The 23,505-nt window shown below is 35.0% G+C and overlaps 1 protein-coding gene across 1 annotated transcript; it reads left to right on the top strand.

The window, feature by feature from the left end:
* The first annotated feature begins 488 nt into the window (after positions 1–488).
* Positions 489–22,824, top strand: NRPA1 (nuclear RNA polymerase A1). The gene is made up of 21 exons (XM_011022016.1): positions 489–685; positions 1,030–1,196; positions 2,671–2,830; positions 2,983–3,300; positions 4,938–5,162; positions 5,302–5,475; positions 5,778–5,937; positions 8,244–8,428; positions 8,985–9,221; positions 10,308–10,396; positions 10,553–10,700; positions 10,810–11,028; positions 11,382–11,744; positions 11,847–11,994; positions 12,723–12,931; positions 14,232–14,434; positions 15,823–16,021; positions 16,136–16,419; positions 18,240–18,380; positions 20,249–21,107; positions 21,875–22,824. The coding sequence occupies exons 1-21, from the start codon at positions 671–673 to the stop codon at positions 22,469–22,471; spliced, it is 5,100 nt and encodes a 1,699-aa protein (XP_011020318.1). The 5' UTR covers positions 489–670; the 3' UTR covers positions 22,472–22,824.
* Positions 22,825–23,505: the final 681 nt, after the last annotated feature.

Here is a 23,505-nt window from a genome sequence, read left to right as displayed (position 1 = left end):
GAGTGTGTTATCCCTTATTTTTTCCAAAACAAATGATTTTAATATATTTAGAAAAAATAATAAATTTTTTAATTTATTGGTACTTATAAACTTGATTAATTCTATCAAAACATATATATTTTTTAATAATTTAAAACCTTGATACAAAAACAAAACCCCAAATTTCACACCAAAAAGAAATCAGAAAAAGAAAGCTAATTTAACAAAAAAAAATCCATTTATATTTAGTTTTTTCAATATCGAATAATGAGAATAATTCATAAACCAATAATTCTATCGAAATTTAGAATATTTCTTGCCACAATTTTTTCATGAAAGGTAGATTATATAGATACATACACACCCCAAATTCTAACCCATTACAAAAACTGGCCGAAGCCCTAATTGGAGATAAAAGCCCATCAAAGAGTCCAATACCACACTAATTGGGCCAGCACGAAAACAAAGAGTATCGACAGTCGCCTCCGACAAATAAATACTCCACGTCTTTGCTGCCGCTGCCTCCAATGCTTGCGAAACTTGAAAAGAATAGAAGGGCAGCACAGCCCACGCCTCTCTTAAACCCTCTCTAAGCCCTTCCCTTAAAAAAACTTCACCGGCGCCGTCTTTTCTCGCCTCTCCGTCGCTCTATCACCTCCCCCTCTGTTGCGGCCTCTGCCAGAATATCTCCATGGCTTCCCTAGAGGTTTCTTTATTTTTCTGTTTTTCTTGTCAGCTTCTTGCGTTCTTGTCCTTTTTTTGTTTTACTAATTTAAATTTGAAAGGAATTAATTGCAGTAAGATAATGATTTTTTTTGGTTAATAAGGTTAATTAAGTGGAATTTATTTATAGTTATTGTACACTTATCCAATTTAAAAAGGCGAAATCAAGACTGGAAAATAATTGCTTAGTGTTGGTGAAAGTAATTTGAAATTTTTTATCTGGGTTTTTTTGGAAGGTTTTGGCTAAGTAATTTAAAATATGAAATTATTTAAATCGTAGTTTTTTCCCTTGAAGGTTTTATTGATTTTTTTTTTTGGATTTCGCAGGGTGCAACTGTGTCAGTTGATTCGGTAGCGTTTAGCTTCTTAACGGATGAAGAGGTTCATAAGCATAGTTTTGTAAAGATTACCAGCGCGAGACTGCTTGATACTTTGGACAAACCTGTGCCTGGTGGATTATATGACCCAGCAATGGGGCCTCTAGGGGATGAGCCGTAAGTATCAGAAACCCATTTGTTCATTGATATTGCTTTGAATGCTCAATTTTGTTGACATTAAGGTTTATGTTGCCTGTGCATGTATTGAGATGTCAACTTTTTTGTATGTGCTTGAACATGGGGTTGCTTTCTTTGTTATGCACCAGCACTTATTACCATTGCTCTTGTTGATTAATTTCTCAATATGAAGCTCAATAATTTTTCTCTATGCTAAAATGATTTCATAGTGAAGAATTCTCCGTTTGGAGTTCCACGATTAGTGATCGGTAAATGATAACCCTACCCTTACCTGTCACATCATGACTTGTTTTTATTAAGATTTTGAAGAGGTGTTGTATTCAACGTGGAACTTCCTAGAGGGCTTGTATCTAGTGGATCAAACTCTTATTTTTCTTAAAAAATGCTATAAAATGGGTTCTGGTGGACTTTGCTATTGGTTCTTTTTAAGTTTTTCTTGGGATTAGAGAAGCATTTACAGTATGATTTCATTAGCACAATTTGGAAATAGGAAATTCTTGAATAATAAAAAAGAAAAGTAGAAGGAAAGAGAGGGAAAAGTAGAAAAAAAAGAGTGCTGAGACCATGCTTCAATTGACCTATGTTTTCATTGGTCAGCAAGAATAGTTCTGCCAACAAGGCCATGCTAAGAAAAAGATATCAAGACCATCGTCCTAGGCAGTATTTTGAACGTGAATATGAAAGTAGTGGGAAGTGAAGTGATCTGGCTAGGAGATGAACTTGATATTAACCTTAAGGAGTAGCATGGTAGGTGTGTTAATTCAACCACCAGAAATGATAGTAAGGTTTTGTGAATTCTATGTAAAGGAGCGTTCCAATCCTCTTATAACTAGCTAGAGCAACAACCATTCACCATAAAAGCCTTTTCAGCATTACCCAATAAAGGTTCAAGATACGAGGTCCTTGAAACGGTGTTTAAGCTTTCTGTTCTTAAAGATTTTAGCATTCTTCTCTATTCAAAAAATAACTGAAACAGCTTAATGCCGCTAGATTCTATGGTCTCCATTTTCTTTGAAGCCATAAAGGAAAACATCAATAGATCTGATCCTATTTGGACTAACCATGACTTGCCTCCAATGGCAAACAATCCATGCAATCTATATAAAACAACTGGACAATTTTGTTTCATCACCACATCATTCTTATAAACTTATCTTACAACAATCTTTTTTATCTAAAAAAATAAAAAATTTCACAATGATCTTCTGCTCTCTAGTACTTGGAAGGTGACCTTTTCTTCTTTATTCTTTCTTTTTGTGCATGAGACTTTTGAATTTTCATATTAATTTGGGGTAGCATCTGTTTTGGATCACAGTAAATAATAGACAGAAAAAGAGATCGCACCAAGTTATTTAAATTTTCTGATGGTAGCTGATATAAACTTGGCCTTTGCAGTATCTTTTTCATATCTTTGTCACATTGTTGATACACTTTGTCAATCATTTTATTGCAGTTGCAAAACATGCGGTCAACGTTCAACTAATTGCACAGGTCATTGTGGCCATATAGATCTGATTAGTCCAGTTTACAATCCTCTGCTCTTTAATTTTCTTCACAAACTTCTGCAAAGAACCTGTTTCTTCTGCTTTCATTTTAGAGCAGATAGCAACCAGGTATATTTGTGTCATTCAGTCAATGTTGATGCTTTGATAAATTGCATGGTTTTGATCCCTAATGCTTCCTCATGCTTCTTTTCTTCTTCCCTCTTGTTTAACCAGTCTTCTGTATCTGAAGTTTTTTTTTTGAATTTTTTATTTCTACGAAGGTTGAGAAATTTGTTTCTCAGTTGGAACTCATCATAAAAGGTGATGTTGTTGGGGCTAAAAGGTTGGATTCTTTCTCGCCAATTGAAGCCTCATTGCCAGAAGACAGTGATGGCAGCAGTGAATCCTGTTCTACAATTCATTCTGGAGCACCGCATCCAAACAATGAGCAGTCAAAGCAGAGCGAATGGACCTCCCTTCAGTTATCTGAAGCAATGTCTATCTTAAATAATTTTCTGAAGTTGGAATCAAAGAAGTGCAAGAACTGTTCAGCATCCAATCCTAATATTCGGAAGCCTACTTTTGGTTGGTTTCATTGGGTATATTTTCACATTCTCTGCTTGAATTTCTCATTTCTTTTTGGGAAATCTTAGATCTTATCACATACATTTCTGCTTTCTTAGATGCATGCTAAGTCCTAATACAAATGATTTAACTTGTTTTGTGTGTTCTTGTACAAATGCTTCAACTTGTTTCTTTGTGCCTATGCAAAATTGCAGAAATGATACGCATGTATCAAACGTACAAAGAATAAGATTGAATTGGATTTTTGTGAAAAAATATATTTATAGAAAGAAATAATCGATTCTGATGTGATCAGCACTCTACACCATACACTTAGTTGAGAAAAATTCGTTGGTGTTCATCCTCGAAATTTGGAGAACAATTTCCTTTCTTCTCGAAGATGGTTCCTAGGCACCTGCACTTTTTGGCTATGAGAGTTGTTGATATTGTATGGTGTGTATTTTTTCAGGTTTTATGTTGAAATTAGGTACACTATATGAGGAATTTTTTTCCTATGATTTGTTTTTTGAAATTTGCAGTGATGCAATAGGAGTTGAAGAATAAACAGTTTATAAGCAAAATAAGAGATTTTTAATGTTCATATCTGGCCTTCAGAATAAAGTTTATCAACTTCAGCTGATGCCTAGGAATGGTGTGGTTGGATTTTCTTAAACTTAGCAAATATTTAACAAATACAAATGATTGGTTGACTTGTGGTGAGTGTAATTCTTTAGAGGTTTTTCTAGTTAGAAAATCTGATTGCATGGACACTCTTTTCCATGGGTCTTTTTTGTTTGTAAACTTATTTTCCCTTGATGATTTTTTTTTTGATATTTGTGTTACTTCTCTCACTTTCCTTAATAGAAACCTTTTTATTCTAACAATTTATACAGTGGATGTTGGTTATAGATTTGTCTCCTGGTTATGTGATGGTGTACATGTTTTTACAGAACTTCTTTTCCTATCGCAATGCTCTTGCTTTATGACACTTTTTCTCTCTCTTAACTTCTGTCTCAGATTGTTGTTAATAGATGTTTCCTAACCATATTGTCAACACTCGTTAACTCCCAAGGCTACAAGAAAATCAGTTGTACTTGAATAATGGCATTAAGGAACTTTAAACAATTTATATGTCTTCTTTTCAGTATCTTAAAAGGTTTTGGTTTTTAGCTGCAATGCTGTAACCTTTGCATTTGTATATGCTAAAATTTGATTTATTCTAATTCACTTGATGTTGTTTTTTTATTATTGCTGTTGCTGTTGTCATTCCTATCTCCATTTCCTGAGTATGCAAATGGAACTTCAAACATAGATTTGGTGATTAGCGTTCCAATTTTTTACCCTTTTATTTTGTGTTATCTTTGTAACGAGGCATGATGGAATTGTTTATTTTGTTTTTCTTGTCATTGTGCTTGTTTGTTGTTCCTCTTCGGTTCCCCTTGTTATGTTGATGAATAATATACATTTCACATGTGTCAGCATTCCCTGATCTCTTTTCATCTGTTTTTTTTTTTTTTTTTTTTTTGGGGGGGGGGGGTGGGTCTTTAAGAAATATCCTAGTTTTCTTTATTTTTTTCATTGGAGCACTTGGTCCGATAATGATTTTCTACTTTGTACCAAAAGCTTATTTCCCTGCCGGTAATCACTTTTCCCAGCTGATTGATGGTTGCAGGCAGGTTTATCAAATGCAGCTATTAGATCAAATCTGATTAAGCAGCAGACAATTGAAGGGCCATTTGGGGGTGCATTTGAAGAGTTGATAGATGCAGAAGATGCAACCAAATCTCCTAATAACAAAGAGTCTGCCACAAACAGGAATTTGAAAGAACACCAGAAATTGCAACATCAGTTCACTAGCCAGAAAGATGCTTTGTCCTCGCAGTTATTACCATCAGAAGTATGCTTCTTGCACTGTCAAACTTGTTTTGTTGTTTGTCTTTGGTGGTTGTTAATTTGTCAATTTGGTTATATTCTGTGATGAAACCATTTTGTCAATTTAAATTGGAAAGCATTTTGAAGCTTTGATTTTATTTCAGGCGATGGATATTTTAAAGCTTTTGTGGAAAAATGAAGCTGGACTCTGCTCATTGATGAGTGACATTCAGCAGCAAGGAGTTGGGAAGAAAAAGGCAGGACATTCTATGTTCTTTCTGAATACTGTTTTAGTGCCTCCAATCAAATTCAGGCCTCCGACCAAGGGAGGTGACTCTGTAAGTACCTGATAGATTGTTTACTTATTTATTCTGTGTGTGTTGGAGGTCGAGGAGGGAAGGTGGGGGGGGTGTTGGAGGACTGTTTAAATATATGGTATGGGAGGTTGGCAAGATGTGATGCATTTTCTGGATTCTGTTTAGGACACTTCCACTTCAGTCTTTGTTCCTAAGCATTAATTGGAGGGAGAGTCTGATAAACTTGTAGATGCATGCTCTTATCTTTCTCACTAACCTGTATTTGTTAGGTTTTAATTTTTCCCTCCTCTTTAGGTAACCACTTGTGCTGGCATTTCTTGCAGGTGATGGAACATCCTCTATCTGTTTTGCTGAGCAAGGTGCTGGAATTGAATGGATCTTTGGCAGATGCGCATAGAAGCAATGATTTCCCATTAATAGCTAGGCGGTGGTTGGAACTTCAGCAGTCTATAAATGTCTTGTTTGATTCCAATACTGCCAAGGGTAATTTCATCTCCTTTTCTTTGTTGCTGTCTCTGTCTCCCTTTATTTGAGATTCAGTTTGTAGTAGGCTTTAGAGCATTGCCTCAATACCTCTCAACTGATCTCTAAAACCAAAAGTAATTAGCAAAAGAATTTTCCAGAATTCGTAGGTAAGCAGGGGTTATCCCTTTTAAACTTTTGTTTGGTGAAGATGGATTAAAGGAAAGAAAATGAGGGAATGAAGGAAAAAAGATATTTTGATGCTCACATTTTTAGATGAGAGATTGAAATGGGAGGGGAAAAAAGGCAGAAAGTAGATTTTAATTGTTCCGATAGAAAAAAAAAAAGTGGATCATTTGGAAAACTGCCATGTTTTCATGCCTCTTACGCATGTAAACGTCCTGTTTTTTGAAAAAGTGGGGGCAAAAATATAGTTCTAAAACATTCCTCTCCCATTTTCTCTGCTATTGGGGAGTGGGCTTGGTGTGTCTGGGAGGATAATTACATCCCCATATTCATTCCTGGAAATTCCATTATCCAAACAAAGGAAAAAATGGCTCTTGCCACTGTCCTCTCAACCTCTTCCTTTCCCTTCGCATTTTATCCTCCCAAGCCCCAAGCAGTTTTAGTGTCTTCTTATTCTCAGCCTTGCAATAGAAGGAGAAACTTAGACAAATGTTGTCTCCCAAAAGTTCATGAAGTCGAACAATGAGAAATTTCTATAGGCTGTTGATCATAACAAAAACCAATATGCTTGGTGACTGTAATGCTTTTTTAGCAAATTAAATTTAGTTGTTTTTTGTGGTTTTGTTAGGTGTGATCAAGTTGAATTTAGTTGCTTGTTACATGGTGGAGGAACTTCTTCTTCCAATCAATGATCAAGTCACGTATGACTGCCATATTAGACTGGATTTTTATTAGGTGGAGTTTGATTCATGGGTTGGTACTTTCCCCTCTGGAACTCTTTGGGAGTTTAGAATTTTTTTTTTACAATATAGGATTCCTAGGAAAGCATCATTTTTTGTTTGTTGTTTCTTTGAAAATTTTAAGGATATATGAAGTAAATTCTTGTCTCTTATGCTTTATTATTGTCATACAATAAATTATTATTAATGTCTAATTAGTTGCATGAATAAATGTTTTTTTTAAATAAAAAAATGTGTTCTAGTTAAAGGGAACTCAGAAAATATTATCTTACAAACTAATATAATAATGTAATACTTAAAATTAGTAATTTAATACCATAAAATAAATTTGATTCATTATAAAAAAAATTAATGGAACTTTTTCTAGTAGAATTTTGTTTATCATCCTTTTAAATTTAGTTTCTAGTATTAATAATTTAGGTTAAAGAAATGAATACTTGTTTAACTAGTGTGTAAATTAATTTTAGGGTATTTTTAACTTATGTTGTTAGCAAGGAGGATATATTGGTTGTAATATTAAATTTCACTTTCTAGCACTTCAGAAAAGAGATTCCTTAGGTTAAGCTAAGAAATCACTTCCCCCCAAAGATGGGAAAGTGGACTTAGGAACTTGGATTCCTAAGGCATACCAAACACAACAATGCGTGAAATCCCACTTTCCTTGCTCACTTTCCCTTCTGATTCCATGGACCAAATGCCATGTTAATGTAAGTGTATATTTTAGGGCATGAGCTTTTTTTGGGTTTTCTTAATTTGTACCATGTCAATTCTAGGATTATTCTTGCTCCTCGTGAGCCTCGAGGGAACTTAGCAATGCATCAACTTTATTGTTTTGTGGGTTAAAGGCTGTCAAACAAGCATGCTGCCTTTTTCTTTTAAAAAAATACCATGAGAATGTTGCATGCCAATAAAACTATGTAGTCTTGCACTTTTATGTCTTTATGCTAACAGGTGCTCCCTCCCTTGCTCATACTTTAATCTCTTATATGATAAGACACGCCTCTCCCCCCTCTTCTATGAATTTATGGATAGTGACGAGGATAATTATGTTGAAATCCATGATGGAAAATAATGCTGGTGGCATGTGTTTTTTAGGATTTGGTTAAAAATTATGGTTGCATGGTTGTATATTATACTAGTTGATATCCATGCGCTTATCTTTCTTAAAAATCATGCACTGAAACTTACCTTACCATGTTTAAAGCTCCTACATAATCCTGGGATAGTGGTAGACGGGAAGGGTAAGCAGAACATTATGCAACAGTGTTACTTGCTGTTCCTGCTATGTTTGTATTGTCTATGCCCACATCAAATTGTTTTATGCCCACTGTTTCAAATGTTACTTGTAAAGCTATCAACTCCAACTAAGCAGTGGATTCCTTTTATTAATTGTGGGTCCAGGTCAGAAGGATGTGATTTCTGGGATATGCCAGATACTTGAGAAGAAGGAGGGTATGTTTCGGCAGAAAATGATGGGAAAGAGGGTTAATTATGCATGCCGGTCTGTTATTTCCCCAGATCCTTATTTAGATGTCAACGAAATTGGAGTTCCTCCATGCTTTGCAGTGAAGTTAACATATCCTGAGGTTAGGTCTTTTTATGTATAAATTTGACCTATTTGTTTTGTTTTGTCATTTTAATTTAAGGTTAGCCATGCCAAGACATGGTTGACTGTGTCTCTGTAATTGTGAAGTAGTTGTTTATTTTATACTTTATTTGTACCATATGGTTTTGATTCCATCTAGAACTGTCCATGATTTAAAGTCATATACTTAAACACATGCTGATTAATGTGTCACTGATGATATCTATTCCATCAGTTTGTGTGAATAAGCATTCCCTGTCTTAAGCATCGTTTGTTTTTGTGTTTGAGATTTTATTTGAGTGCGTTTCAAAATGGGTGTGTTTGGCTTGAAAAAGAATCAGATTGATGCTTTTTTAGTGTTTTCTGATGATTTTGATGTGATAAAAACAAAACTGAAAAAATCATTTTAATGCATTTTGAAGCTAAAAACACTTTTGAAAAGTGCCTTGCACTGCAATACCAAACAAAAAATTTACTCCACTATGTAACAGATAGGATTTGTTTTGTTGCTTTGTTCCTTTCTTTTCCCTGTATTTATTGATGTTATGTACTTGCAGAGAGTGACACCCTGGAATGTTGCCAAATTGAGAAATGCTGTAATCAATGGCCCTGAAAGTCACCCTGGAGCTACGCACTATGTGGATAAGCTGTCTACGACTAAGCTTCCACCGAATCGAAAAATGCGTGTTTCTGTAGCAAGGAAATTATCTGGGAGGAGTTTTGATTATGAATATGAAGGGAAAATTGTATATCGCCATTTGCAAGATGGAGATATTGTGCTTGTCAATCGACAGGTGAATAACCATCCAGCTTGATTTCTCTCATTCAGTGTGCATATCTATGATGACACATGGAAGATCTGTCTTTGTGATTCTTAATATTTGGAATTACAGGATTTGTATGAGTTGAAGCATTATCTATTGTTTTGTTAATTAATACTCGGCTTATATTCAGTGTTATGTTTTCCCTTGCTGACTGTTTCAAGAATCTGTGCTTCTGGGTGAATAAAGATTATAAATTTTGAAGAAGAAAGTTGTGTATGAGAATGGATAACACTGGAGATGTTCTCACATGGAAGTGATGCCTGGATGGCTACTTGTTCAGTCATCCTTTTACCATTTTTCTCCAACTTGTTTAAATTTCTTTGCATCTCACTGAATGTCATAATTCTTTAAGTTCCCATAATTATGAGTTAAAAAAAAGTGTTCTTTAGTCTGTCAGATCTAATTTGACATCAAGATTCTGTTTCTGGTGATAGCTCTTATTTATGCTCGTACATGCTGGTTTTGGTAACTATACTTTATATATTTTGATCATCTTCTACTAGCATGGCTTGCAATATTATTTGCAGCATTGGATTCAATTGCATGCCTAGGACCCTGTTTCATTATGTTAATGATAATAGGCATACAAGTTGCAGTCTTGATCTTTAACAGGGTGTGGCACACAACAAGCATATTTGAGCTTTATCTTTTAAGATTTGGCTTTTAGAAGAGGTAATGAAGGAAGATAATGGCAGCCAAGTTTCCATCAGTAAAGGGTGAGATGCCTAGGTGGAAGACTTATGAAGTGTCCTTTTATAGCTGAATTGAATAGCTGAAGGGAAATGTTTGGGCAGAGCATTCTTTCAAGAAGTGTCTTTTTATAGCTGAATTGAATAGTAAATGTTTGAATGCTTTTTTTCCCTAAAAACATTCTTAACCCTGCTTGATTATTTGAATTGGTTTCTATCACAAGAAAGAGTATTAATTTATCCAGGCTGTGAAGTTGTGCTTACTGCTTACTGTTGCTTTCAAGAAAACGCTAAAACTTGTTCTACATAATGTTTCACATCTGTTTCTTTGTTATTGTTTTTATCTTATTTGAATTTTTCATTGCAGCCTACACTTCACAAACCAAGTATAATGGCACATGTAGTTCGTGTATTGAAGGGGGAGAAGACACTACGCATGCACTATGCAAATTGCAGGTTGATATTATACATATGATACATGCATGCTCATACCCAATGTGCAGTGCATGAACATATGCATAAATGTACTTGCATGTGTGCCTGTATCATTTTTTAGATAAAATTAGGAGATTGTCCTTGCAATCCTAATTTCAATTATTGTTCTGAATACAGTACATACAATGCTGATTTTGATGGTGATGAAATGAATGTTCATTTCCCACAAGATGAAGTTTCTCGAGCTGAAGGTTACAACATTGTTAATGCAAATAATCAATATGTCAGGCCTTCCAATGGCGAACCAATTAGATCCTTGATTCAGGTTTCATATGATGATTACCCTTAACCATGGCCTTTATTCTCCTTGTCTTGCTTGATATACTTGGTGTACATGTCACTGAACTATCAAATTTCTTTCTTGAATGTACCAGGATCATATTATTAGTGCTGTGCTTTTAACAAAGAAGGACACTTTTTTGACCGAGGATGAAGTTTATCAACTGCTTTATAGTTCTGGTGTGTCAAATGCTCGTCCAACATCTTTTAGTGGCAGAGCTGGCCGAAAAGTTATATTCTTAAGTTATGAAGATGAGATTGAAACCCTTGATCCTGCAATAAGGAAACCCATTTATCTGTGGTCAGGAAAACAGGTTAGCATTTTATGACAATACCAGCTGGATTTATTAATAGTTTTTTGTACTCTTTAAATAGTTTTAAATGTGAAAGAAATACGTGACATTTTTATTTGGGATTCTGAAGCATGAATATGATGGTCAAAGACTTCTTTGACTTTTCAGCATGGGTCATGCTTCTGTCAATTTTTTTGGTTGCTTAGCAGTTTGATGTGGTCATTTAGTTGTGCACAATTTCAGTGCAATGCAATATCACTGCCTGCGATGCAGTAACCAAACAACAAAAACCAGTGCAAGGATGTGAAGTGCTCCTCATATGATTAATGGGAACTATATTTTTAACTTAATTAAATCTACCTTGCCCTTTTCAGTTGATTACCGCTGTGTTGAATCACATTACAAGGGGCCATCCACCATTCACTGTTGAGAAAGGTGGGAAGCTCTCGTATGATTTTTTTAAGAGTAAAATTAAGAATGGCAAATCTAGCAATGGAGAAAAAGTTGGTGTAAGCAAACCAATGAAGGAAAAAGAGTCTGGCAAAGTCAATCCAAAAGAAAAGCAGCTTGAAGATGATAAGATGATTATCTTTAGGAATGTATTGGTCCAAGGGGTGATTGACAAGGCCCAGTTTGGTGAGTACGGTTTGGTGCACACAGTTCAAGAATTGTTTGGTGCAAAAGCAGCTGGCACCCTGCTCTCTGTTTTCAGTCGATTATTCACTGCTTATTTGCAGGTTAGGGAGCTTAAATATAAAATCTTTGCTTTAAGTGCTAATTTTGTGTCAAGTCTGTTATCATGCATTATCATATTTTTAGTGGTTTATTTAATGGTTCAGATGCATGGATTCACATGTGGAGTTGATGATCTTTTGATTACGAAAATTAAAGACGATGAAAGGAAGAAGCAACTTGAAAACTGTGAAAAGTGTGGGGAACAAATTCATCGTAAATTTATCGGAATCAAGGATGAGAACATTAAGATAGGTATGCCTCTTCTTTGGGTATTTTCTTAGATGACTGCTCTTTAGCACAGAAAAATTTCCATCAAGTTCATATGTTAATGTCATCCTTCGTGATTGAGGTGAATAGCTTTTCATGAACTGAGTGATAATGTTTATTTTTTGATTTGCCAAGGATGGTTCAACTGGATATGACAATATTTTTCTACTTTCCACTGCAAAATTAGATGAATTGCTGGAAAGGATATATGAAAGTGAGAGCATGTATTTTTGAATTTGCAAAGAATGATTCCAATGGTTTGCCTGTATTTTTCAACTTTCCTCCTCAAATTTAAATAAATTGTTGGAGAAGACTTATGAGAGAGTGAGAGATTGCTTGATTGGTTCTGGACCTGGTTGATTAATAACAATACAGGTGCACGAGTTCATTTGTTTTCTAACTTGAAGATTTGCCTGCTTAGGTTATGGATTTTGTTTATGTCGAGATCAATTGTCTTACTACTCCTTCTAGACTTGCACTGACAGGAGCTTGATGTTTCATTGACATCATATTTGGTGTCATCACCAGACTCTTTGGCTTCAAAGAATATGGTAGCCAGGCTATTTTTTGTAATCCAGATAACTGGTTTAATTAAATTTAAAGGATTTAGTAGCATCTTAATTTCTCCATGCCCTTGCTTTTTAACATTTCTGCAATAATGTATTGTTATGCCCCTTTTCCAAGGATTGTGTTTTTGTTTGTTTGGTTTGCAGATCCATTGGAATTACAATCAAATATTGAAAAAACTATACGCAGTGATGGCGAGTCTGCCTTGACATATCTGGATAGGCAGATGACAAATGAACTAAATTCCAAAACAAGCTCAGGAGTCATCAATGAGCTGTTGTCTGAAGGGTTGCTAAAACCCTCTGGAAAGAATTGCATATCGCTTATGACTACATCTGGGGCTAAAGGTAGCAAGGTAAGTTTTTTTGCATTAAGGCAATAATCCTTCTCATATGCAATAGCTGTAGTAATTGATGACCTTTAGATCTGTGGTTATCTCTCATGGTTTTGATACAAGGTTATAACAAGTTGAATTCCTTATAGAAAACAGGGTAGGCTCGAATACAATAATTTGAACTTGTTTGAGAAGTGTGTTGATAGATTAAAATTCAGCAATTAAATATTCACTACAACTTTGATTTGAATCTTGAGTTTTGTAAATTATAATGCAACCCCTGATATTGAAATTTTATTTTGAAAGCTATGATTGTTGTCTCGACCAAACAGCTAACCTAATTGTCCACAGCCTTGTGACCTGATTTTTGTTTTATCCACTATTATAGAACGGCCAAAGCATCTGGTTTTGGGCTTTTACCCTAAAGCACAAGCATATGCACAACCACAATCTAATGATCTAATGCCCTCTGGAGTTCTCAAATTATATATTTTGCCCAAAATTGGCAGTTGCAATCTATTGACTTATTGACATCCAACTTAAAACAGTGATCTTTGATGTAGTCCCGGAGTTCTTGGAGTTACTTCCATAATAATTCCTGCTACTAAAAATGATAGTATAAAGGTTCATGGGGAAGCAAACATAGCAAGGGAGGAAATAAAAAGAAATGCAAAAGGAGTGCTGGAGTAGGGAAGGTGATGGAAGAAAAGCAGCTTGCAAATACTGGCTGAATGATAACTGCTTAGAGAAAGCTGTGCTGAGTGACCATTGATACAGAATATAGCTTTAATTCTGATGTTAACAACAGGGTTAGAGATCTCCACTTCCCGATTGGTGAGGACGTTACTTAAGCCTTTATGGGGTCTTACAACCTCATTGGGTTAGAGAATAGTTGAATTGAGAATTAAGGAATCTTGAACCATGTGCTATTTGAAGAGGAGAAAATCAAGATTATGATTTTTATAAAATCAAAGTTCTTTCTTCCTTTTGAGTTTGAATCAGATTCTGAAAAGTACGTTGCTCTGCAGTAAGTTTTGGTTTCATTTTCTGTTGGATTAATCAACTTATTATGCATGTTTATTCAACAGATACTACCTTTTGAAATAGCCTGCCTTTGTGAACTATAAGAACTACCTTCTTTTCTTTTCTTTTTTTTTTTGAAATTACATCAGTCCTGATGATTATGGTGCCCAATTCAGTTATGCTATAGTGGGTTGGATCTCAGTTTCCATGTAACACATTATGACTTCAACTCCCTATTGTTTTACATTATTTATTGATGTTGAAGTCCTATTTGCTAATTGCAGTATTCCTTGGGCAGGTCAATTTCCAACAGATATCTTCTTTTCTGGGCCAACAGGAGTTGGAAGGTAAAAGAGTTCCCCGAATGGTTTCTGGAAAGACCTTGCCCTGCTTTCATCCATGGGATTGGGCAGCCCGTGCCGGAGGCTATATTATTGATCGTTTTCTCACCGGTCTGCGTCCTCAGGAATATTATTTCCATTGCATGGCTGGTCGTGAAGGGTAAATGGAAATTCAATCTCAACCACTTTTGACTCCTTTTTTGAATCTCTATTAAGTAATATTAGATAGTTAGCCTGTGTTATGCTGCTGATTGGGTGAATTTTTTTCTAACATAAAAAAGTATCCAAACAATTATAACCCGAGTCAACTTGTACTAACCTGAAAAAATGAGGTTGAGATAAAAAAATTATTTATTTTTTTATAAAAAAAATATCAAAGTTAAATCAATAAAAAAATACTGAAAAAACTTGAGTTAATCCAGGTTAACTTGACTACTCGCACTCACTTAACCCCACAGAAAATAAAGTGGAAAAATCACAAAGCTCAAGGGTGCAATAATTTAATGCCAAAGGATGAAAGTTGAAAAAAAAATCATCTAGAAAAAATTCATGTCAACTCAGGTTAACTCGACTAATTTGCTGTCCTAGATATGAGATCAAAATAACCTAATAAAAAAAGCAGAAAAAATCACGAAACTTAAGGGCAAATAACTCAATGTTGAATGATGAAATTTAAAAAACAAATTAATTTCTTAAAAAAGACTTGAAAAAAAGATTGCACTTAAATTGAGCTAATATTCAAAATCAGTAATCTGAATTACAAGATCAAGATTACCATAGAAAACAAAGAAAAAGAAATAATGAAACAAAATTCTCAAGTATAAAAAATTAGAAAACAAAACAAATAGCAATTAAAATAATGATGACTGAAATTGAATTAAATACAAGCTGGAGGGCAAAATTGAATTTTGGAAGGTCTAGCGCAAATCCTGAGGTCATGAGAGGGAAAAGAGAGAAAAAAGAGGTTAATTGCCATTGAACTGCTGCAAATCTCACCACATCACTGGATGTTGCAACACACTGTTTAAAGGGCACGAGTGGCATGCGGTGCTTTTTTATGATATTTTTATTTGTTAAAAGATTGACTTGCATTCAAATTGAGTATAATGAAAAAACTTGATAGGAAGTTTTATATTTTTTGCTTTTACAAGTAATTTAGTTTTTTAATTGTTTTGAAAAAAGCAAAAAGACCAAGAAGCCCTTGTAAACCATGTAGGTTTTTTTACTGTAAGGGTATATTAGTAATTTTACTGTGCAACAAATATGTGAAGAGACCGATTCTTGGTTCTACCTAGTACTCTTTTTTTTTTTTTTTTTTTATAATGTTGCAGCCTGCGATAGGATTCTTCTCATGGTTCATGACATTTCAAAATGTTTTGCTTTGACATCAAACTATCTGTTGTATAATACTTCGGTGATGTTGCTTGTGTTTTTTTATCAATGTTAAAAATACAAGATGCGGTCTCTAGATATTGGTCGAATTGATATTTCATGGGTAATCATTTGATTGACTGTCTATTGATTATAGGACTTCTTGTATTTTTATAGGTTGGTTGATACAGCTGTCAAAACATCTCGCAGTGGATACCTCCAAAGATGCCTGATTAAAAATCTTGAGTGCCTCAGAATCGGCTATGATCATACAGTTCGTGATGCTGATGGCTCAATTGTTCAATTTTACTATGGAGAAGATGGTGTGGATGTTCATCAAACAGGCTTTATTGCTAAATTTGAAGCCTTGGCAGCGGTGAGGTTTTTACAGTATGCAGAATCTGAATATTCTGCTATTTTCTTGTCTCTGAACTGTAAAATGATTTCCAGATTCCAAATTTGATTTTTCTTGTTAATTTTCTATGTTCAGAATCGAGAAATAATATACGAAAAAAGTGATGAGCTTGGCACATTTAATGCTTATATTTCGGAATTGCCTGAAGCTCTTAAAGAAAAAGCAGAAATATTCCTGCGTAATATCGCAAAGGAGCAGAGTTCTTTACATGATTACACAAAGGATCGGAGTTCTAATTTAGTGGAACATGATTTCTATAAATTATTGAAGCAAAAGTTTTTCCTGAGTCTTGCACAACCAGGAGAACCAGTTGGTGTCCTTGCTGCTCAGTCTGTAGGAGAACCATCAACACAGATGACGTAAGGTTCCTTCTTTTTTTATGTCTATATTCTTCTATTAATAAATGCTTCTGTTTTTTCTTTATCCAAGGAAAGATGCTTTGTATGCTTGTTCATATTATGAGTGCATGAGCATGGTTACAGTTGTTAAATGGGTTGCTTCTGTTCCTGATATAGGGCCATGTTGGTTTTCAGATATCCATAGTTGTAGAGACGACGATGTAATTAAGTGTGATATTTTTCTCCTTGTAGAGTTGCAGCCAATAGCATTAATATATTTCGATGTTGAATATCTTTTACTTGAATCAATCAAAGAGCAAACCTACTAAAAATTCATCTTTATTTTTTATAATAATTTAAGCTTTGTTCGAGGTTTAGTGGCTGATCATCCACCACAAGGGTTGCATATAAAATCTCTATTGTCTACTCAGCTCTCAATATCTATTTTTATCCCACCCAGGTTTTCTGCTAAAGTGAATCTAAATTGTTAAGAAAAAGGAAAGCTGACAGCTCTGGTTAAGCTTTCTGACCCAGGACAGCATAGGGGCTGTTCTGGGTTTGAATATTTGTGGGCCGTGAACAGTGGTTTAGGGGATATGAAGCTGAATATTTGATGGGTAATTGCTTTGAGGTTGGTTAGGTGTGTGTGAGAAGTTGATTAGGGATAATTGATGAGTGTTTCAAAAACAAATTGCTGGAAAATTCTTGGATAACATTGCATTGAAGAACTAGGAAGACTACGTCAAAATTCTAGGTTTTAAAATCCTATAATAGAAAATACCAAGTCCTATTTAGAAAAGGAAAAAAATCTAATGACTTTATGAATAGTAATATCCTAAACAGAAAATAAAACCTATGCAGAAATTTTTTCATATTTTCCAGCAAATCTGAAAATTACATAAACACCCTTGCCTACAAAAATCGCACTGAAATAAGATAATTTTGTTTCTTTTGTTGTCTGCTTCTCTGTTAGATTTAAATTTCAAATGTATGTAGGAGTTGGTGGTTATATGGGTTTATTTTTGGTGATAGAGATGGCTGATGGAGACAGAGACCATGGGCTGTTCATTTGAGTAGAGAAAGCAACACAAAACAAGATTTTCTAGTAAAATATCCCTTGTTAACCTATTTATAATGGTCTAAAGCCCTCCTAATAGTTGTTGGAAAAGAAATAACTGGTTGGAAGTCTCATGCCACTATCATGACAAGAAGAAAGTGCAAATATCAAAATGATTCATATACCACATAAGAACACTGAAACTAAAAGGGAAAGCAAAGGGACCTCATAAGCTCCTGCATCAACCTGATATCTTGTTGTGGCAGATGAAACTGATAAAATAATTCAATGCCAGTGATTATCACAGCAACTGGTTCAATGGTGGATTCTCATTTTGTGCAGATTCTGTTCAGTTTGGTTGAAAGTTGCTTGTAGGTCGGTTATTTGACCTTTACACATCCCTAGTCTCTGTATCTCTGTCTTTTGTGCCCTTTAGAATAAGCAAATTCACCGATCATTTTGGGAAACCAGCTATACCCTTAATCATTACCCATGTAAGAATTTCTCCACCAACAATTAGTCCCCTATTTTCAAAACAACCACTTCATAATATGTATTCAATATGTGTATGTTTGAGATGAAATGGTTCGTTTTTCTCCTTTTGCTTTGTAAATACAATGCACCCATTGATAGGGCTCCAAATCTGGCATTACTAGGCAGAGTTAATAGTTATTTTTGTAGGGTAGAGTTTATAATTTTCTTTTGTTTGTTTAAGCAAAGCATCATTTATCAATATGTGCTCTTCATTTTCCCCAGGTTATTTAATATTGCTCCTAATTTTCAGGCTGAACACTTTCCATCTAGCTGGGCGTGGTGAAATGAATGTAACCCTTGGAATTCCACGTCTCCAAGAGATTTTGATGACTGCTTCAGCTGATATTAAGACTCCGATTATGACCTGCCCCTTGCAGGAAGGGAGAACTAAGTAAGTTGTTAAATCTTTACTGACACCTGTTATTTCTGTTTATTTTGCAGTCAACAAATTTGGCCAGTCTCTTATAAGAGTAACATATACTTGTCTGTTGCTTCCACTTAATGCCATCAAAGCGTCTCGTATGTCATTTCACAGAAATATTGGTTTTGACAATCAATTAAGGACTGCAGTAACATTATGTATACCGAAGCTACCCATAAATCCTCAATGCTAGCATATGGGATGTTTATTCTAACAGTGGAACTTTTGTAATATGAGATTATGATGCAGCTTCAGGACTATCATATTTAATTTAGAGATCATAAGATGGTAAAGTACACTGCATCAATAATGAAGCTATATGTGTACTCGAGCATTTGTCAGATTAAATATTTCATTCCAACCCAGATACACAAGCTGAAAACTGTATAAACAGCAAGCTAGTCTACATGTAGTTAAACAAAACCAATCTGTCTATTTTTAAAGTGAGCTAAGGATAGGATGAAAGCAAATTGAGAAAGTCAATGCTTGTGTGATATAGTCTTGTCTTTAAACTGAGGCATCAAGACTGATGTAGACTGTAGCTGATTGGAAGGAAAAGCTAAGCAACTAGCTGAGAGCCCGAGACAACTTTTTTGTGCTTCAATTTACTGATACAGAAAGGAAACAGAGGAGAGGAATAAGACAGCAGTAAAGAATTAGGGAAAGAGCCTGAAACTATACAGAAAGTAAAGGGGAAAGGGGAGGGAGAAAGCTGCAATAGAGGTAGAGGAAATGAAATGGGAAAGGAGGGGAAGAAAAGGGGAAATAAGGACAGCATCCACCAGGTCCTAAAACTCCAGAAATAGATCAAGAAGATGCTTCATCATTTGCCCCAGATAAGACCTAGATACCATTGTCCATTCCCCTTGCAAGCGTTACCATGCTACCAACTAAAATAATTTGTATTCAAGTCCTAAGTGCTTGGCATGTGTCATTTGTTTTAGTCGACGGTCCCAGATCATGTCTAAACCAAACTAACTTCAAATACACTAACACAAATGTAATGACCACTAAATTGAAATTGATCTAACTTAAAAATTCATATCTTTTTAAATATAACTCCTCAAGATAATTACATATTAACCCTGAACTTTTGACAATGATAAGAATTATTTCAAATTGTTGGTATTGCAAGTGGTAATTTGTTTCAACTGGCTATGGAAATTGTTATGTATAGATACCATTTAACTGCTGTTACTTGTGATCTGTGTTCTTGGTAACATTGGTGGAGACATCCATCAACCATCTTCTGCTTGAAGGTTTTCTTTTACCAATTATTGTCTTTATTTATTAAGAGTAGTTATGAGGGGTATCGGAAAAGAGCTGGCATGAGCTTTTAGTTTGCTCTGTAGTGGCATACTGCAGCTTGTTTGATTACATATGATGAATAAATCAGAAGATTGGTTATGTAAGGAATTAATAAAAACAAAAAAGAAGATGCTGATGGAGATTATGGTTTCATCATCAGCACGTAAATTCTACAGAAGTTTGCATTTTGATCTATTATCCGGACATGTAAATTTTCTGTCTCTGAATTTCTTTAAATTGCTGCACAAACTTTTATGACTGCCAATGTTTTCTGTTTAGTATTTGGTCATTGAACATGTCTCTAGACAGCCAGGCACTATCTTCTTATAAAATCAACATTTAGATTGCCAAGAGCTGTATTCTATTGTATTTTCAAATTCATTTTTTTCTTAGAACTTATCTGTACAGGTTTTTCTGTCATTTCCTTTTTTTAAGAATAGACATCTAGGCTACACCCCTGTACAGATGAGAGAACCCTGTACAGGTGAGAGAATTTGTTGATTGAGTTCTTGATATATTGTTATCTGCAGAGAGGATGCTGAGCGCCTTTCTGATAAGTTGAAGAAGGTCACCGTAGCCGATATAATTGAGAGCATGGAAGTATCTGTCATGCCATTTGCTGTTCAGAATGACGGCATTTGCAGAATTTATAAGCTTAAAATGAAGCTTTATACACCAGCGCACTACCCACAACATGCTGATATATCAGTAGAAAATTGGGAAGAAACCCTTGAGGTGTTGTTTGTGAGAGAGTTGGAGGATGCTATACAAAATCATCTGGTTTTGCTTTCTAAAATTAGTGGCATTAAGAATTTTTTGAAGGAATCACATTCAGGGACGCCAATTGAAGCAGAAGAAGATGTTTCTGGCAACATATCACACGAGGGTGAAAACGATGATGATAGTGATGATGAAGGGGAAGAGGCTGATGATCTAGGTTTAGATGTGCAGAAAAGAAAACAGCAAGTTACAGATGAGATGGATTATGATGATGGCTCTGAGGGGTTACTGAATGAAGATGAAGGGGATTTATCAGGAAGCCAGGCTCCATCTGGATCTGAAAGTGATACTGAACCGGCTGATAAAGAAAGTGAGATCAGTAACACTGGTATGGTTGACAATGACAGTGAATATTTTGAAAAGCCATCACATCTTGGAAATTACTCTAAGCCAAAGTCAAGGAAGAAAACCTCAGAAAGTTCATCACAAGTTGAAATGCATTCTAAGCTAAAGTCAACAGAAAAGAAGAAACAAAAGGCCAAGGGAAAGAAAGTTAGATCAAAATTAGTTAAAAAGGACTTTGATAGATCAATCTTTGTGGAAGCCAAGGGATTGCACTTTGAAATCCATCTTAAATTCACCAATGAACCTCATATTTTACTGGCCGAGGTATGTTATCGTATAGAGTTTAGAGCTTCCATTGTAGAATCTATTTATATGACTGTTTGTGGGCACTCAATCTACTAGCCAAGTATGTTCTCTGTGAAAGGTTGCAATTTTCTGTTTTTTTTTCTCGTCTTTGTTGCCTGTTTATGGAAATTGACCTTGAAAACATTAGTTTTCAGCATCTCTTTCTGTTTACTCTCTGGTTGGTGCTGAAATTTACTTTTATGTTATCTTCTTCAAAGTGGGATTTCTTCCCCTCCCCATGAAACTTTAAAAATATGCAGGCACTTGTATACATGCTTATGCAATTTTTTTGTTAGCATTAGTTGAGATAAATAGGAAGCTGTGTTCAATATTCCTTGCAACTTGGTTCACAAATTACACGTTTATGGCTTGCTTTTTTCTTAGGGCTACAATTTATCATTTGCTTTGATCTCTGTACTTTTGCGGGAATAACATCATCTGTAAAGCAGATAGAACTCTTGGAAATATAAGTTGGATGATCTTCTAGCATGCTTTGAATACAAGTTAGATTGGCCTTCAAAATTTCTTAACATAAATGCCTAAATAAGAAAGGTAATTTTAGCATCATTTCTATCATCTTATTTCAACAACTAGCTGGACTAGAACATCCCCCGGGGGGAGAGTCATGCTTGTACATGCTTGTGTGCACTTATTGCTTTGTTCCTTCAACATTCAAGCATTTTTTATATTTTGTTCATCACTTTGTCCAAAGATGAAATTAAAGTTTTTCATTTAATTTTATATAGATTGCTCAGAAGACAGCCAAGAAGGTCTGTATCCAGAATCCCGGGAAGGTTCAACGGTGTCAAGTGACTGATTGCAAAGAAAATCAAGTGATTTACTATGGGAAAGACCCCAAGAGAAGAATTGATATTGAACCTGGGGAAAAACAAAAAATCCCAGCGCTTCATACAATTGGAGTGGACTTCAATACATTTTGGAAAATGCAAGATCACCTTGATGTTAGGTATATGTATTCAAATAGCATTCATGGTATGTTGAAAGCTTATGGAGTAGAGGCCGCTAGAGAGACAATCATTAGGGAGATAAAGCACGTGTTCAATTCTTATGGAATATCTGTCAATACACGGCATTTGTCTCTTATAGCTGATTATATGACCCATACTGGTGAGTACCGCCCGATGAGCCGTATTGGGGGCATATCAGAGTCGATATCACCTTTAAGTAAAATGTCTTTTGAGACAGCGTCCAAATTCATAGTTGAAGCCACATTGCACAGGGAGGTCGATAATTTGGAAGCTCCATCTGCTAGGGTTTGTCTTGGATTGCCAGTGAAAATGGGTACTGGATCTTTTGATTTGATGCAGAAATTGGAAATTTAATCCCCTATAAATTTTTAATTTTTTTTTCACCTGTTGTTAAATCATACTGAAGGGGGGCTCTGAGGTGCTTTCTGGTTAATTATTCTGATGAAAGTTTGTAGTCTATCACGTGCTTTCTTTTTTTTCCGGAAATTTCTTTTATTGTTTTTTTTTAAGCTATCCTTTTCCTTTTAATATAGGTGTAAACAACTCTTACTTCTGTTTAGATAAGAGGGGTTAAGAGATGTCTACTTTTCGATGACATGAGAGATTATTGTATCAATCATTATCGTTTTGAATTTATAGTTTTCATGTAAGATTTTTTATTTTCCCCTTTCCAAGATAAATTTGAATTCCTAACATGCAGTTTTGATTATGAATCTGTCTTGAGAAAAATGTATTTCGCAAGGTATTTGAATGACAAAAATTCATGCATGTTAGCAGTTAAATTTTTATTTACTTGGGGAATTCGAGTTCCCGTTTATAAATTAATATATACGCCGAATAATTTGGAGCTGTGCTTTGAGGTGCAGGCTGGTCTGTTAAAAGCTTTTGCTCAAAGTAAGGGGAGGAAACATTTCATTTTGGTCCTCGGTTACCGTTAAGACATGTGATAAAGAGCAATTATGTGTATACAAAAATATTTCTGTCACCAATTTAAGTCCTAAATGTAGCATGACTATATGGTAAGAAATATCACCCCCAACACGTTGCAGAGAAGAAAACATCAAATTTTCAAAGAAAACCAAAGGGTAGGGAGAATATGCTTTCAGTTTTGATGCATGCCAAGAGAATTATGCGACAGATGCTTTACTGAGGCGTTATCCTCGTGCCCTGTTCATTAAGCGATGAAGCTCCGAACAAGCATAAGATATTCAAATTAAAAAAATTCATAAAGTTTTTTATAAGATATTCAAATTAAAAAAATTCATAAGTTTTTTTTTTATTTTTATGATCTATGGTTTAAGGAAGCGAAACCCATTACCCAATCCCACAAGCAATCATTTCTATTATTTGCTTTGAATCTTCGAGAATGGCTCCTCCCATGTTTTGTT

The sequence above is a fragment of the Populus euphratica genome, unplaced genomic scaffold (genome assembly GCF_000495115.2).
Source record: "Populus euphratica unplaced genomic scaffold, PopEup_1.0 scaffold20.1, whole genome shotgun sequence".
NCBI lineage: Eukaryota > Viridiplantae > Streptophyta > Magnoliopsida > Malpighiales > Salicaceae > Populus > Populus euphratica.
The sequence above is the reverse complement of the archived record's forward strand: the minus strand, read 5'-3'. Positions and strand labels throughout refer to the sequence as shown.